The 17,499-nt window shown below is 42.1% G+C and overlaps 1 protein-coding gene across 1 annotated transcript; it reads right to left on the bottom strand.

Annotated features, from left to right (window-relative positions):
• Nucleotides 1–9,105: 9,105 nt before the first annotated feature.
• On the bottom strand, nt 9,106–16,203 carry osr1 (odd-skipped related transcription factor 1). The gene is made up of 3 exons (XM_035408028.1): nt 15,952–16,203; nt 10,571–11,311; nt 9,106–10,158 (listed from the first exon to the last, which is right to left on the bottom strand). Exons 2-3 carry the CDS (start codon nt 11,257–11,259, stop codon nt 10,026–10,028), a joined length of 822 nt encoding a protein of 273 aa, XP_035263919.1. The 5' UTR covers nt 11,260–11,311; nt 15,952–16,203; the 3' UTR covers nt 9,106–10,025.
• Between the last annotated feature and the right edge of the window lie 1,296 nt (nt 16,204–17,499).

Raw genomic sequence — 17,499 nt, 5'->3', positions numbered from 1 at the left:
ACGGCACAATTCACAACTCCAGAGCAGGAAGAAAGAGAAACGTCAGAGAGAAATAACAAAACACAAAATAACACAAAATTGGCTGAAAAATGATGCTGTCATGCCGGCATTTCAGTTAACAGTTTGACTTTGGTTCTAACTTCACATTCATTTTTGTTTTATTATTATTATCATTATTATTATTATTATTATTGTTATTGTTATTATTATTATTATTATTAGCATTAGCATTATTATTGTTATATTGCATATCATTTTACAGTTTTTCTCAATTGTTTAAACACGTTTTCTGAAACTATAGCTCAATTTCTCAAAACTACACACAAAGCACAGCAACAGTTAACCTTTTGCCAAAACTACACAAATCTCTTGCAAAATGCATTCATGCATTCAAAACCATTCTCAAATTCTCTCTTCTCAAAACTGACTTTTTCCATCAAAATGATTCACACAGGCCTCATATGAATAAGTCTTATTGAGCATTGATTTCACACTGGTGCGATAAATTTAAAAACACAACCTTCAAAATACTGTAATTATGTTTTGGCATCATGAGGTCATGTTACATATTCAAGTTATAAAATTATGTAAAAATTGCTTATCTTTTCTCCTTTTTTGAAGTTTTAGTTTTTCTTTTGAGGGGTCCCAAAATAGGCTGCAATTTTACAGTAAATATAAAGACTGTTGCCATGATACAATACAGTAAATATATCATCATACAAATAGTGCATTTGCTAGGTAAACCTAATTCTAAATCAGTACAGTACAGCAAAGTGTGTGAACGGTTATCACTTTGAGTGTTGTTGTTATTGTGTATGATACAATGCATATTTACTGTATTGTCCTGCCAATGAGGTCCAGTTGGGCTGCACTCACAACCCAGTTTCCATCACAAGTCATACTGAAAATTGTTAGAAGTGTTTTTTCATTTTCCTTTTCAGTGCAATTATGAGTTTTGCCAAAATAGATAACATTTGTGTCTTCTCAAAACTAGAACATGCTTAGACTGGACAATGGATGTAATGATCTGTTATCATATATGAAATCAATGAATAAATTCAAAAAGGTAACAAAGCAAATCTTTATTTGTTACTGTGAAATAAATCTTTGTTCAGCAGACTGCAAAAATAAAAATCGTAGTTTGTAGGCCTGCTGTAAAGAAAACAAAAAACAAATACGTGATCAACCAAAGTTGCACATATTTCATTTGAAATATTAGCTCGTCTCCCTCTTCTTCGTCCACCTCGTCCAATCTCGTACACGTACACCTCCTCTTCCTCCTCCTCCTCTACCTCTACCTTGCTGTGCTGCGTGTTGCTCCATTGTTTTCCAACACAATAGAAGTCACCTGAGGTCTCTTTTATGCTCTGACAGATAATTGAAAAGTTTAGCCAATTGCGTTTGAGCAGGTGTGACGTGAGTGAGACCAATTGGTACTTAGAGTTTGGCATTTGAAGGCCAGTGTTTTCCATGTGAACAAACAAGGCTTGATTATGAAAATTGTGCTAAACGATAAGATTTTGTGTGTAGAGTTGTGACGTTTTCACTATTGTGTGCATAGTTGCAGTTTTAGTGTGTAAACATTTGAGAAAAACTGTAAAATAGGTCTCAAAAATAAGGTCCCACTATGATGCACTGATATAACCCTAAAAGTAATTGTTTCTTTCATGACATGAATATTTCGTCTCAGATTATGTGGACTTCGGTGTGTTAATCCCGACTTCCCCCGATACAGACGGGCCCCGTCCCACAGAAAGCCCTGAAGAGAGGCAGTCGTTTTACAGACAGCCCCTCAGCATCGTCGGGGAGGCAGAGTCCAGCCAGGGGTTTACAGCCATGCCATTATCCCTGTGGTTTCACTTACCATAGCGCTCTCCCTGTGGATTCAGCCCACAGTCTCCCAGGCCAGGGTCGAGAGAGAGAGAGACGGAGAGAGAGGGAGAGAGAGAGAGAGAGCAGGAGAGAGAGAGAGAGAGAGCAGGAGAGAGAGAGTGAGAGAGAGAGAGAGAGAGAGAGAGAGAGAGCAGGAGAGAGAGGGTGAGAGAGAGAGAGGGAGAGAGAGAGAGAGAGAGCAGGAGAGAGAGGGAGAGAGAGAGAGAGCAGGAGAGAGAGAGAGAGAGAGAGAGAGGGTGAGAGAGAGAGAGAGAGAGAGAGAGGGTGAGAGAGAGGGTGAGAGAGAGGTAGTAGAGTGAGAGAGCAGGAGAGAGAGAGAGAGAGAGCAGGAGAGAGAGAGAGACGGAGAGAGGGAGAGAGAGAGGTAGTAGAGTGAGAGAGCAGGAGAGAGAGGAAGGGTGAGAGAGAGAAAGGGGTGATAGAGAGCAAGAGAGTGAGTGAGAGAGAATGGGGAGAGAGACAGAGAAAAGAAAGAGAAAGCAGGAGAGAGAGTGATAAAAAGGAGAGAGAGAAATACTCTGTAGGTCGAGAGACATAGAGAAAGTGAAAGAGAACACAGTGCATTTTTCCAAAAACATTTGATTGACAGCATTCCCTGTTTTCAGAATCAATATCTACGCCCCAGCTGAAACGCAATGAAAAGGGACAACAACAAAACAAAAAACAAAAAAACGCTGAACACATACCCAGCCCAAAAAATGGGTAGCTTGGCGTATAACTGCAGGCCGGGGGCGAGAGGGCGGGAGAGGAGGAAAGGACAGCCCGAGGCGGAAAGAGAACAGTAGCGCTGCCCCGTCCCCGTTGACCGAAACGGCGAATTTCAGGAAAGGCCGTGCTCAGATGCACTGAAACATTTACACCGCCCCGCGCAACGGTGACGTGGAGGGGCGGGGGGCGTAGCTGTTACCCTCTGCTGTCTGCTTTTTCATTCTCTCTCTCTTTTTAAGTAAAAGAGCTGATTATGAGACTCTTTAGCAGGAGAGAGAGAGTGAGAGAGAGAGAGAGAGAGAGAGAGAGAGAGATTTGAGATTTAAAAACCAACCCCTTTTATAGGGACATTGTTCAAACACAGAATTTACTGTACTAAAATAATAGACAAGCGACTTAAGCCGCGTTTCCACCAAAAGTACCCGGGAACTACTTTTCAAGGAACTAAAAGGTTCCTTCAGCCCATGGTTGTCTGCGTTTCCACCGCGGTCTAAAGTCCCGTGAAGATTAGGCAAATTAGCCCACTGATGTATGAAAAAGCAACGTTGTCATCGGTCCATCTGTCCTATGATTTCTTCTGTAACCCCATACTACCACCGAAGTAGCCTACATTATTTTCTAATAACCGGGACAGCCTGGAGGGGTTTATTCCACTTATATACAACGGGCTACCAACAATGACTGTATATGGTTACTTTTGTATTTATAGATTTTTATCGAAATATTATTATTGAAATATTCTTCCGCAGCCGTTTGGGCATATTTTACCGTTGTCAAGCAAAACTGTCGTTGGTAGTTGAACTTGGACCGTTGTTATGCAACAAGTAGGATATCACAGGCTAACAGTCAGATTGTAACTGCTTTATATATCCTCTCAAACACATTCATTATGTTTTTATGCGAACATTCACTTTCATGTCTTGACATCCGAGGCGACAGAATGCATTCACATTCCACAAATAACTGGCAACAACAGGAGAAAACATGCACACGTTGTAAACAATTTGCTGTTGAATTGTTTGCTTTCTCATCGTCAATTCCATATAGGCTAATCGCAAAATGACACGAATAGAACGAAAACTCGGACTTGCGTGAAAATTTAAATTAGCAGTGGTACAGCCACCGTTTGCTTTCCTTCAAAGTTACTGCTAGCCGAGCAGCGAAGTGCGCCCTCCAGATGTGAACCATGCACCATAAATTAGTCCATAGTCTTCCTGGTCTTTTTGTGGAATTGAAGAATGGCAGAGTAAAATTACGGCAGTCTGAAAAAGCAAAAGGGACGATTACTAGAATTAACCTTTATAACCGTTATTTTACCCTGACAAAAAGTGACGGGTGATTTCCAGTTTGCTTTTACTGTATCACCAATGTAAATTACGCATAACTACCGCATACCTCACATAACTGTATCAAACGTTTTGAGTCTATTACAACGGGCTAACAAAGAAAATCCGGAAGAAAATATTCAGCAACCGAATTAATCCGTTTGAATGTTTTGGTACGTAATATGCTGTCCCAGCACGAATGCTTAGCATTTTATAAAACGAATACTAAAGCAAGAAAAGAACAGAAGAGCACATGTTATAATTCCAAGACGTTGGCAGGCTATAACCAAAAGTAGGCTACTGCGCCGCATAACATACAAGTTTTATTTCAAGTTACTATGAAAACAAACTGGTTTGCGGCTGCAGGTTTTTTTAAAATGGCGGTTGAAATAAACAAAAAAAAATGCTGCGAGTACTCGACCAATCAGAAATGTTCAGCGCTTGCGCCCCACCCCAAAGGTTCCGGTACTTTTGGAAAGTACTACCCCCCGAGCAGGAACTTTTTTGGGGGTAAAATAAAGCCCCCGGAACTAAATTCAGACCCTAGTTCCTGCGGTGGAAATGCACTGAGTTCCTCAAAAGGTTCCTAGTTCCGGGGTAAAGTTCCTGCGGTGGAAACGCGGCTATACAGAGAGAAAAAAAACTAACCACAGGCAGAAAAGAGAGAATAGATACAGAAAGAGAGAGAGAGAGAGAGAGAGAGAGAGAGAGAGGGTGGGAGAGAAAGAGAGGGAGAGAGAGAAAGAGAGGGAAAGAGAGAAAGTGAGAGGCGAGAGAGAGAGAGAGTGGGAGAAAGGGAGAGAGTGATGAATCCCTTCTGAATCACGGGCTCATGGCCTTCACGGATGGAGAACAATACTAGTGTTGAGGCGTAGCGGATGAGAGGGCGAACAGCTAAGGGCATTAACCCATGCAAGCACTGATGGTGTCATTCACACTGTGTCAGAAGTACAGGCTTGTTTTTTTTTTTTTTTTTTTTTCCCTTGACCCCTGGTTGTCTTTAGACAGGATAAATGGCCTTAGAGCCTGATTAACGAGTCCAGGAGTTCAACAGAAAGTGAAATGGTACATGGTAAACGGTAAATGGACTGCATTTATATAGCGCTTTTATCCAAAGCGCTTTACAATTGATGCCTCTCATTCACCCATTCGCACAGGGTGAACACACTCTACATAGTGGACTGGTGAATTGTTTTATTTTGCCCAGAGCTAAAAATATATGTGTGTGTGTGTGTGTGTGTGTGTGCATACATGCACACACGGATGCAGTTATCAGTTTTCAGATATTGGTAGGTGTTCTCAGTTTTCAATCACTTATACGCAGCATAGATATAGATTAATAAAGATGTTTGGAAAATAATGGGAATAATTATTAGTTTTACAATCTCACTTTAGCCTCTTAAAAATAAGTGTATTACAGCAAAGCACATCTAACCAACGGCTGGTAGGCATTTAAATTTCAGCGTTTCAAAGTACATTTAAATTGGATTAAATCTGAATCTCATCATATTGCAATGTAACATGCAGATTTGCAGCTGAAAATCATGTAATGGTAGCAGGATGAAATAGCATATGCTAAAAGATCAGACTAAGACGGAGATTGGACATGTTGCTGTATTTGTTGTTGCATTGGCTTGACTGGGTTCATTGTGCACAAATTCATTAAGCTGAAGACTAAATGTCTGAATGTTTGAATTATTTTCTAAAGTTTAAAATGTGGAAACGATACATTCTAAGCTGGAAAGAATTCACACATCAATGTATCATGTACTACAGTCCGTGTGTGTGTGTGTGTGTGTGGCAGTCTGTCTCCTTAAGCCAGACAAAATGTATTTTCACTGTGAAAAAAAAGGGTGGAGGAGGGAGAAATACAGTGTGTTTGTACATGTGTGTGCATGTGTCTGTGAGAGAGAGTGAGTGAGAGACAGAGAGAGTGAGTGAGAGAAAAAGAGAGAGACAGAGAGAGAGATTCAGAAACATCTGAAAACGTCAAACTGTAAACTCATTTCAGATGCTAACCCAGGAGCAGCTAAATCAAACAAAATGCCTTGTTTGAGTTTGGAAGGAAAGTGTAAGACGAAGAGAGAGAGAGAGATGCGTGCTTGCTCAGTGGAAGCACGGCGGGGAACAAGCGAATGGGATACGAAGAGCTCCATCAAACACACACCATAGCACCGGGGGCCCAATCGGGCCCTCAGCTCTCCACAGCCAGCACATCTCAGCTCCGCCTCAACAGCTCTAGCGCCGCTGTCTGTATGATTGGCTGATGCTGGTCATGTGATCTGAGCAAGGGGTTGAGAGTTCCGACCAGGTCAGTTGTGGCTTAGCAGCAGTGTAGCACAGTGAGTGAGGAACTGGGCTTGTAACCGAAAGATCGCAGGTTCGATTCCTGGTTAGGACACTGCCGTTGTACCCTTGGTACCAAGGTACTTAGCCTGAATTGCTTCAGTACGTATCCAGCTGTATAAATGGATACAATGTAAAATGCTATGTAAAAATTGTGTAAGTCGGCCTGGATAAGAGTGTCTGGTAAATGCCTGTAATGCAATGTAATGTTAGAGCTATGATAGGACTATGGGCAACGTAGTCCAATGATAAAAATGTGTTAAATTATATATTGCCCCCTCTAAAACAGATCTCTGCTGTAGGGATAACAGATGCTCTTATCCAGAGTTGCTTACACAAACAGCTTACTTTTTTGTTGTCGTTGACATACATGCATACATATAGCTGGATATTCTACTGAAGCAAAATCAGGTTAAAACAAAATGCGCAGCTGTGTACACTGTTGCATGTCTGTTCAATCATATCTGCAAAGCAAACCATTCACATTTTCCAAAAAGGCAGGTCAGGGGTCTGTACTGACATGGGATGGCCTGTATGACTAGAGAGAGGCCGTCATCGTGCGACATCTCACAGTGATCAGCAACAGCTTAGGAATACTGTCTTCTCAAATTACTTTTGTTCTATCCGCAAATATATATATAGAATGATGGAATCATCAATTGTTGTCACGTACGCAACAGCAGAACTCTCATTGGAGAAATCAGACAAAGGAAAAAATCAGGCTCTTCCTCTGTAAGGAATGAGATTACGCATGCATGACAGGAATAAGCATGACAAACATACCTGTGATGTTTCTGAAATGTTTTTAAGAAGAAAGGAAAAATGTAAGCATCGAAATCAAGCTACTGAAAATGTGCACGTTGCAAACGACAAACATGACTTTGCAAATTATGTTTCCATGATCACACGTTTCCATGTACTGCCACTGAAACAATTGTTTAAATTAAAGGAAAACCTGGTACAATATAGTATTGTAAACATCAGGTTTCTACCGATGATGTGATGCAATTCAATTCAATTCAGCTTTTTTTTTTTTTTTTTTTTTTTTGTACAGCGCCTTTCGAAGGGACAGGGTCACAAAGACGCCATGCAGTGGAACTGGGCAAGAAAACCAGGCCTGAACCCCAAAAAGTGAGGAGAAGCACTCTCCGACGGGAAGACATTTTCGGGAGGAACCTGGCTTTTTGAAGGGGAGCCCACCCCCCCCCCCCCCCCCCCCCCCCCCGCCTCCCCGCCCCCCCCCCCCCCACGCTGCCTGACCAGGTGTAATATTTAATAACGAATGGCAGTGGACGCACAACGAGGAAAACAGCAGCGCTGGCGATAAATGGGTTGGGCGGTTTACGGCGAAAAGGTAGCTAAGTCAAGGTGGCGAAACAGGCAGCCCGAGCAGAAAGATGCGTGCAATGCACCGAGATGTCACAATGGGATGTCAGCGAAGGAATTCCGAACGGGGAACAGGATTAAGTCGACGCGCTGTGACGCCGGCATCTCGCCCCGATGCGCATTGTCTTTCTGACTGCAGACACAATGCGTGCGATTAACACAAGCCCTGGTCCCTGTGCCAGCAGCAGAGGAGTCGTCACCATTTAGCTTTTCAGCACCTCAAGGAGGAGGCCCCTGGAGGAATCTCCAGTGCGTTTAAGAACCAATGACAACTACTTAAAAAATGTTTTAAAAAAATAAAAGAAAAAAAAACAGGAGGGGAAATGCAGTAATGTTATATAAGCGTTATATATTTAAAGTTACTTGCGCAACGCTTCAGATTATTCAGATTGAAATGAAATTTAAATAATCATTTAAAAAAAAATGTTCCAGAGGAAGTGAAAACAGGCAGAAATTGCGGGTTGGGTCACCTTGAAAAAAACTCAAGTTTAACCTTTTTAAAGTGTGAGATTGCAAATTGTGTGCTTATCTGAACATTCTGAAGATGATGTAACAATCGCCACTGGTAACTGAGGGCAGTGGAGTTCTAGAACACTGACTAAGAATTTTGAAAAAAAAAAACAAAAAAAAAAACCACACACACACACACACACACATTCCAGAAAACCGGCTCATAAAAAGGGGTTGAGCTTCAGGGAGAAGGACGGACCCTCAGTGAGCCGGCAGACGAGCAAATCGATGCTCGTTGATCAGACGGATTGATGACCCGAGCTCCCTCGTCAGCTGCAGTTACTGCCGGTGGCCGGTGGGTGGGTGACAACTCCTTTAACTCCCAACTCAACATTCTTTGCACTTCAAAAGACGCGGGGACAGGTGACGTGCTAACGTCTCGTTAACATGCATTTACCTGTCCTTTAATGTTCTCAATAAACATGTCTGATGTCTTCTTCGGGTCACACCTACTGTCAGGGCCTGTTCAGTCACGGTTCTTATCTTGACAGTGAATTTTCCCAATGCAGTTTGTGAAGCAGTAAAAAAAAAAAAAAAAAAAAAAATATCAAATACAGCAGATCATTTATCTATCAAATTTTCTTTGACATTTAAATATATGGACAACCGCGAAAGTAGCAAGTTGAAGTATCTAGCAAGTGCTGCCCTGTTTCTCAATTTATTCATAATAATGTTTGTCAATTTTTTTATTTTAAAAATTTCTCATTGTTTCTTTCTTCACATATGCACAGACATGCTAACTTGTTTTATTTGGACCTGCTTTGTGCTACACACCCTTTATCTTTCATTAGTAAAAAATAATAAGCATCCCTCAGGAATATTTCCATTTGTTTCTCATATTGATACGGACCGAACCACACAAGAAAGCAGGGCTAAAAATCGTAGAGATATGTACAAAATTTGCACCATACCTCCTGTGAATAAAACAAAGTGGATCGTTTAGAAAATGACTATTTATTTTAAAAATAAGTTTAAGGAATCCAGTGATATATGTAAATATTCAATAATCGGAGTAAAGTGCCAAATAACATTTTCATAAAAGAAATCTGTACAAAAATACACAATAAAAAAATAAAAAATAAAAAACATTGGAATGTGAGTAAGAGAAGACAGTTATGCTGCCGCGGGTGTCATCATTTTATATTACACAGACTGCACAAGACTCAAAACTTCAATTTCAAGATGTTCAGATGAAAAGTGAGATTGTCATATCCGGGACAATGCCCCAAAATCACGGATTCACGTTCCATAGGTCCTCTCTCCGCATTTAACTCTGGAGCCCACAGAGCTATGCATCTCTCTGTCTCACTCTCTCTTTCTCTCTCTCTCACACACACACACACACACACACACACACACACGCAGACCTGATATGCTTTTCTGAAGTCCTGGTGTGCTTCAACAAAAAAAATATATATATATATATATATATTGCTTAAAAAAAAAAAATCTTTATTTCAGTCCAAGACACCCCTTTCGCAGAGCGTCAAAATCAGTTCTTTTTTTTTTCAGTCCAAACTGTTTTGTTTAATCTCTGTGAGTTATCAGTATCATGAGGAAAGCGATGCTTCTCCGGCAGGCAGACCGGTATAGATTTCCTGAACTCCGTCCACATTCCCTCCCGGCAGTTGGTGGCGTGGCGCGGCGCGGCAGTTCTCCTCTCCGGGAAAAAACGCGCGCGCACTTTCACCCTAAAACTGCTTCAAAGGCACTCGGAAGTATTAGCGTTCCCTCCTCTTGTCCCTTTTGTTGTTGTTGTTGTTGTTGTTGTTTTCGTTTCTGTTTCTCATTTTTCTCTTTGTTCCAGTGTCCACCCTGTGTCACTCTTCTGTCCTCGCATGCATCTGGGGGGGGGTGTCACTTTATCTTCGACGGTTTTAGTTCCTTGACCTGCATGTGCAGCGTTTTGTGGACCGCCAGCGTCCGGGACTGACAAAAGCCCTTCCCGCACTCCTGGCACTTGAAAGGCTTTTCTTTGGAGTGGATGTACCTGAAAGACAAAGACCGAGAAAGAAAATCACTCATTGGCTCGTACATATTTTGTGGAAAAAACACTTCAGAAAAAACACTTCAGTGGAGGGAAAACTCTGTCCTGGCCGCTGCTGTGCTTTGTATCTTTAATGACTCAGGGATGACATTTTGCTTAGTAGTTAATTCCGGCTCATCTGCAAATTTTCTCAGTAGTTAATTCTGGAACATTGGGGAATGCATGCTCTCTCTGATGAATGAAATTGCCTGACACAGTGGACACAGTCAACTTTTCCTGGGACAAGAGCTTATGCTGAATTCAGATACTAAACACGCAGCCCAAAGTGTGTTGGGGACACAGACTGGCGCTGTGTTGCAGGGGGGCGGTTTTGGAGGGGGGGGGGGGGGGGGGGGGGGGGCCCAGGCCAGCCTACCTGTGGTCCCTCAGGTGGTCCTGCCGCCGGAAGGCCTTGTGGCAGATGTCGCAGGTGTACGGCCTCTCGTCCGTGTGCGTCCGCTCGTGGATCAGCAGGTTGTAGGACTTGGTGAAGTGGCGGCCGCAGAACTTGCAGACGAACTCCTTCTTGGTCTTGGAGGGCAGCCGCCCGCGGCTGGGCTTCCTCTCCGGGGAGAGCTTGGCCGCGTCCAGCAGGGAGCCCAGCGCCAGCACCGGCCCCGGCCCCGGCCCCGGCGAGCTCAGGTCCTCCGCCTTCAGCGGCTCCTCCTGGGTGGCCGCCACCGCCAGGTTGGCGAAGTCGAAGCGGGGCTTGCTCCTCTTGGCCCCCTGCGTCCCGCCGCCGCCGCCGCCGCCGCCGGAGGAGGCGGAGTCCTGCTTGCCGGGCTGCACGAGGTGGGGGAAGAAGGGGGGCAGCAGGGCGGGCAGAGGCAGGCGCCCGTCCATCAGCGCGGGGAGCTTGGAGAAGGTGCAGCGGGGCAGGGCCACGGGCGGGTACCCCAGCGTCCACTGGTGCAGGTGCACGGCGTGCAGGGCGCTGAAGCTGTAGATGTTGGGGATGTGGTCGGCGGGCAGCTGGAGCCCGCCGGACGCCTGCAGGAGGCCGTAGTTGGCCAGCTGCAGGGACGGGTGCAGGGGCACCGGCGCCGCCAGGGTCTTGCTTCCCATTTTTTGACCGCCAGGGATCGTAAAAAACAGGATCAGCAAAGCGTGGATGTGCCTTTTTATGAAAAAAATAAAAATAAAAGACTTAATACAACTTATAATAATAACAACAACAGTAATAATTATCATCATCCTTATTTGCATTGTCAGTTTTTTGTGCTTTTGCACGACACAGCAAGCTACTGTAAGTTACCCAACAAGCTATTTTCCCTTTCTTAAAAAGCTATTCATTTACAGATCCTTTCCTGAGAGCACACACAGCCAATATACAAACAGCAACGTTTTATTCCTGCCTCAGTTGTTTAACTTTATTTGATCTTTTCAGCGGCCTCATTACCTTGGGATTAAGGGTGAAGTGTACAAATGCGCTTCTTTTACCTTCAGACAAAAGGCGGCGTTATCCCCGAGAACAGCCCCTTTGTCAGTACGCTCGCTCTTAAGGGCCTGATAAATGTGTATTCAGACCTCAGGGCCACGGGACCTCTTTCAAAAGAGACGCGATTGCGGCTACAACAGATGTGTCCGCGAGGTGCGAGAAGCAGAATTCCACCACTCTGCGGAGCGCGAGCTCGGCGCGCGTGTTTGGTGTGGGCGTTCTCAGTGCCCACAAAATGCGCTCCGGGCCATTTCGAACAGGTACACAGAAAGAAACTATTCACCAGGCAAAATACCTCTCTGAACGGTTGAATCAAGTTTGATAAGAATTAATAGAATGTACAAATGCCTCTTTGTTTCGTGGAATAACTTTGAATGACACACTGCCAGTACATCCGCGAAAGTAGGCTATGTCTTTAGTTTAGTTTTTTTCCCTCTCTCTTTCCGAAGTGTAAATTAAAAGGCATGACACCTGAAACAATATCAGTATCAAATCAAATGATAATTTTTGAGATAAAAACGAACTGACGTGCCATTACTGCTTTTATGACTGAGACATGTGTTTATCAGTAGGTGACACTCATCCGTCAAAATATTCATTTCTAAAAAAAAAAAAAAAAAAAACGTCTTCGCGCAGGCCCTTGGGGGTTTATTTATGTTAAAGGCATACTTATATGAATGCAATTACATGACTAGTCAGAGTATGTCAGACTTTATTCTAGCGCAGCTAGCTATCCAACTATTATGTAAAGCCAAAAACAAAAAAAAAGGCCCAGGTACGTTGCGGGACGGGGCGGGGGGAGTTCTCGCTGTAAATAAAACGTGAAATAGTACTAATTAGAACTGCTAGAGCTCAAAGGTCCCCCGGGGATTTTCACTTTCTGATCATGACGCAGAAGTAATTGACTTTTACTTACTAGGTCATTAGAGGAGATCAGCAGTTACTCCCGGGCCGTCTGGTATCCTTAACCCTTTGATGTGAAATACACCGTGCATACTGTGGAAGTGGCGCGAGGAGGAAGTGACTATAGAATCCTGCTCAACGGATTTCAGCATCCCTGGACATTGTACACGACGACTCACAAATCCGGCTCGGTAACGACGTGCCAAGAAAGTCGAAGCGCGCTTAACGCAGGGACTTTCGGAGCGAGACCCGGCAGCTTTATGCACCACACGGAAACGGTAAAGCCGAAACGCGCCCTCAGACAAAATCGTTAAAAGAAACACGACAGAAAATATGTACAAATTAGGTGAACGTTAAAAAAAACCCAGGGTCATAACATCGCGTGGCATTCCAACACTGGTGACCCGCACTAACCGCAAGAGACAATCCGCCAAGAAGTTGTTTGCTAATTGGGTGAGATTTCGCATTGATGCTGGTAAGAAAAGTCACACCAGAGTCCCCATTTTTTTTATCTTTTACGCCGAAATTGATCAGTCTCAGGCCAGATTTCCTCCTCGCAAATTTACTCAGTCCGTGGGCGATGACAAGGGCTGATAGATCACTTCGGATTTCTATCGCCGCGAACAGCCTTGATCTAACAGAGACATTGTTCTCTGGCAAGAAAAGTGAAAATGTCTCATTCTGTGTTGTGAGAAAATTAATGGGAGACAAATAAAAACGAATGCGCTTTTGTTTAAATAGTCTAATGATTTCACAACCCACGGAAACCAACACTTACAAAGAAATTAAATAAGCGACATGATATTATTATTATTATTAGTAGTAGTAGTAGTAGTAGTAGTAGTAGTCGTTGTAGCCTACACAGTAGAATGTTCAGTGTAAGATCAACTTTTAGTCCCCATTGGACTCATATGTGCTCTGTTAGAGTTGAATTATCTCTGTTCATTTTACTGTGTACTAAAATGCATTCTTTTAATTGTCACAAGACTGGGGACATCACAAAACCCCCATTATTTATTTTAAAACACCCAAGCTCAATAGCTTTAAAAACAAACCCCTTTAAATAGATTTTTAAAAATTGTAACATTTTTTGCACAAATGTATTGTGGGGTAGTCCAATACACAATTGGAAAAGTGCTTGCATATTTCGTCTTAAACAGGCGAACTGTCAGTAGATGTGTGATGTGTATTTGTTTTGGGTGGGGGGTGGATGTGTGTGTGAGTTGGAGGGGGTGGGTGGTGGGGGCTTGAAGTTTAACGTTAATGCACAGCCTTTGGTCAATTGTGAAGCAATTGTGCAGCAATTATCGCCTATGTGCATGTCTGTAGCAGTGCGTTGGTGCAGAATGCAATTGTATATGAGCGCTTGACCGCAATGAAATAAGGATACTGAAGGCGAGGTGAACCGAGCTACGTGGGAATGAGAATCTTATGATTAAAATCTGAGAGAAATTTCAATGAAATATAAATTATTTAATTTATTTATGTATTTATATTTTCCCCTGTTTTTTTTATTTTTATTTCCTTTTCCCGTTTTCGTTACTTGATATTAAAAAAATGCACAAGCAATTCGATGAAAAATACAAATACTATGAAGACATATGGGTACTGACATTGGGGGGAGGGTGGGAGACAATAACAATGACTATGTAAACTATATTTGAAAAATCAGCAAAGCTTGGGGAAAAAAACGGCGACCAGTCCTACAACCAGGGGGAACAAATCACCATGTAGCCGTTACTCAGTGCACTTCAAAAAGAACGCCATGCAGGGGCCACGTTTCAAGCGGTTGTTCGTCGGTATCCAGCATGGCTAGCAAGAGCCCGCTGGGAATCAGCCTACCTGATAAAATGGATTGTTTACATAGTGTGTCGAGCATGACAGATATTTTCGTTTCCATATCGGACTATTCGACCTTCATTGTGATTATAGCATAGGCGAATGTTTCCCGCGGTGTTTATGTTGTACTTAAAGAATTTTAATCAGAAGTAATTGCCTATATTTAAAAAAAACAATCCACAGACGTATGAGAAGGTTAAGACGATGAGACGTTTGCGCTGAACAAGTAATTCATCAATCACGATAAGGCATTTGGTTAATTACAAACACTTCAGGTAATCAAAAACCGGCAATAATGCACAATATAACCATAGAGTTATTATAATGATGGTATTGACGAGGATGCTATGTTTATTATTATAATTATTATTATGCCATTGCTGATGTACAGAATACAGAACGCTCCCGACGTTTTATAAAGCCATTATTTAATTTAGTAATATTGTTACTCCAACATAAAAAGGCATAGGCTACGACGTCCACCTTAAACCGACAAGCCCACCATAATTTGAAGGTAAATGAACGGATAATTAAATATTAATTCTGAGCATTATAACACATCGTAGTGATAGTAGACAGTACTTGAACTTTTTGAACCAATGTAGTGGCCTCTAAACACAGCTATGGCCATTTTTAACCGTTGTTTTAACATCCGCTTGTCTGATTTGATGACACCTCGGAAAACAACCAAAATCAATGAGCACACATGAACTGTGTCTTTATTCTTAACGCCGTCTTATTTTTAAGTTCGTTTGACGAATTATGCAAACGAAAATAACAACAATTAGAAAACTGCTTACAGGAAATTCTGACTGACCTAACGGCGTTACTGACCTTTCGCAATTAGATGAAGTCGTTTACTCATTTAGGATGTACTGGACAGGGACCTGTCTTTCCCCCCTAAAAGACTGTCATTTATAATCCTGTTCGGCGTGTGTGTAAACATAATTTTTTTCCAAATGCATAGGGTAGTAATCGATTTGTTTTCGTTAATATCTCACATTATCTGTGCAACTATATGGCTTCCATGATTTCGCTATATGTGTATTTCTTTCCCCTAAACCAGACGGTAGCCTAACTTACTGCGAACCAATATACCGTATATATGTTTTATTCCATTTGAGTGTAGGGAATTAATTCTTAATTAAAGCCCATGTGCTTCAGCTAAAAAAACGTATTCCCCCACGAAAGTCTTGCATCTGGTTGTCGCTTCTCCTCCGAGCTCACACCTGTTGATCGCTCGCGCATCTCCTTTACCAAAGTTGTAAAAATTGCACGTGCAGCACTCTGTAACTGCTCTGATATCGCGTTCTGAGATTTTAACGTACATTGTTTGAGTATCCTGTTATGGCGCAAAGTGAGATTAGTGGAGTTATAAAGTGCAAACAGTCCTTAAAATCAATCAGCCAGCACTTTGAAAAACCCTCTCCATTAAAATCTAGCTACGGCACAGTCGTGGATCAACAGTTCGTTTATGTCTGCATCTCCCCTTAAGGTCAAGAAAATAAACTGGAGCAAAAACCGTCATGACAGAGAGAGAAGTTATATTTTGTTAAACACCCTTAAGTAATATTTACCAAGTCCGTGGCGATCAGTCCAACAGGGTCAGGCTGGAAGAAGTTTTCTCACAGGAGTTCGTAAGTTTTGCAAATCAATGCAGAAGTATCTGAGGTGCCGCTTGAAGTTTATAGAAAGTTCTGATCTCATTAAAACGATTCGTCTTGTACGCAAAGTTTAAGATGACAACGTACAGTAGCTAATCGCTTGCAGTTATCGGCTATGTTCGGGAGGTATGCCGTACCAAGGGCTGCGATTCGAGCGAAACGCCTTCAAACACTGTCCTGCGGTCTGCGCTCAAACCGCCTCTTTATTGCAACCAAACCCTTCTACGTGCACATGCGCACCATCCAGCCAGCCCCCATCCAAAAAAGGAGCGCTTTGCTGTAAGCTCAAATTTTAACATGGACCCAGAGCCCCCAGACGCAAAGAATTTGCTTAGGTGATGTAAACTGCTATATTTTAAGCAGCTGGTACACTCGTGGGGGGTGGGGTGGGGGGTGGGTTATAATTTCAATTAGACTTGTAAATTAAATTACAGAACGACTGTAACGGTTTATTTAAACTTAGCAACAACTGGCCCAGCGTTCTGCATATTGACATTATTTATAAATTTTCATTTGACAGTAAGTACTATTGAGTAGAATAGGTGCTTGACAAAATATTTATGTATTTAAGTAAAAAAAACTAGTTTAAAAACGATAAATTTGAAACAAAAGTGAAATAAATTAACACAGTCTACCTAACAGTTCAGGCGTATTTTTATGGATTTTATGGATAGAAATATTACTCATATTATTTCAGCTAATTGGATAAAATGCAATAAATACATTTTAAAAACCTTCAATCAAAACAATTGTTTATACTCACTGAGAAGTCAGTGTCTTGGCATAAAATTAACAATAGCTTGCATTCACGGCTGTTTGTCAATAGTAGAAGGGATATTTTATCGAATTATTATTATTATCATTATTATTATTATTATTATTGTTATTATTATGCAAGAAAAAGTGTCTGATGGAACTGTCAAACTCTTTCGTCTGGAGGCAAACGTAGAGTCTCCCACGTCTGTTATGAATTGCCCCTATTAACGGGCTTGTGTTACATGAACTTTACAAGACGGGGTGCGAAAATTAAAAGAAATAAACTAGGTACATTCTAACTCGGGGATTTAAGTGAACCGCATTAAAAAAAAAAATCCATCAGCCCTCCAGGTTTTCCTGTTAGGAATAGGCTCCCGTACGAGGTGGAAGGCTAACAAATCAACCTTCGCTTTTCTGTAATTAAGGTAAATACACAAACTGCCACTTTCGTTTGGGAACGGGAAGAAAAGAAATGGCGTTCGCGTATTAAAGGTCCAAAAACCATTATTCAATTTGTCACCCTTTGCTAAAATGAAGACAGATCTCGAGCATGTCTTTAATTTTGCATTACTGGAAAAAAAACCAAAAAAAAAACAATTTTGAACAGAAAAAAATGACCGAACGCAGGAATGCACTTGGAGCCAACCATTGATTTTTCGCTGTGGAATATCCGTGCGGATTTCAGTGTTTACAATTTAATTGTAT

Source organism: Anguilla anguilla, chromosome 1 (assembly GCF_013347855.1).
Source record: "Anguilla anguilla isolate fAngAng1 chromosome 1, fAngAng1.pri, whole genome shotgun sequence".
NCBI lineage: Eukaryota > Metazoa > Chordata > Actinopteri > Anguilliformes > Anguillidae > Anguilla > Anguilla anguilla.
This window is presented reverse-complemented; position numbering and strand designations above follow the sequence as displayed.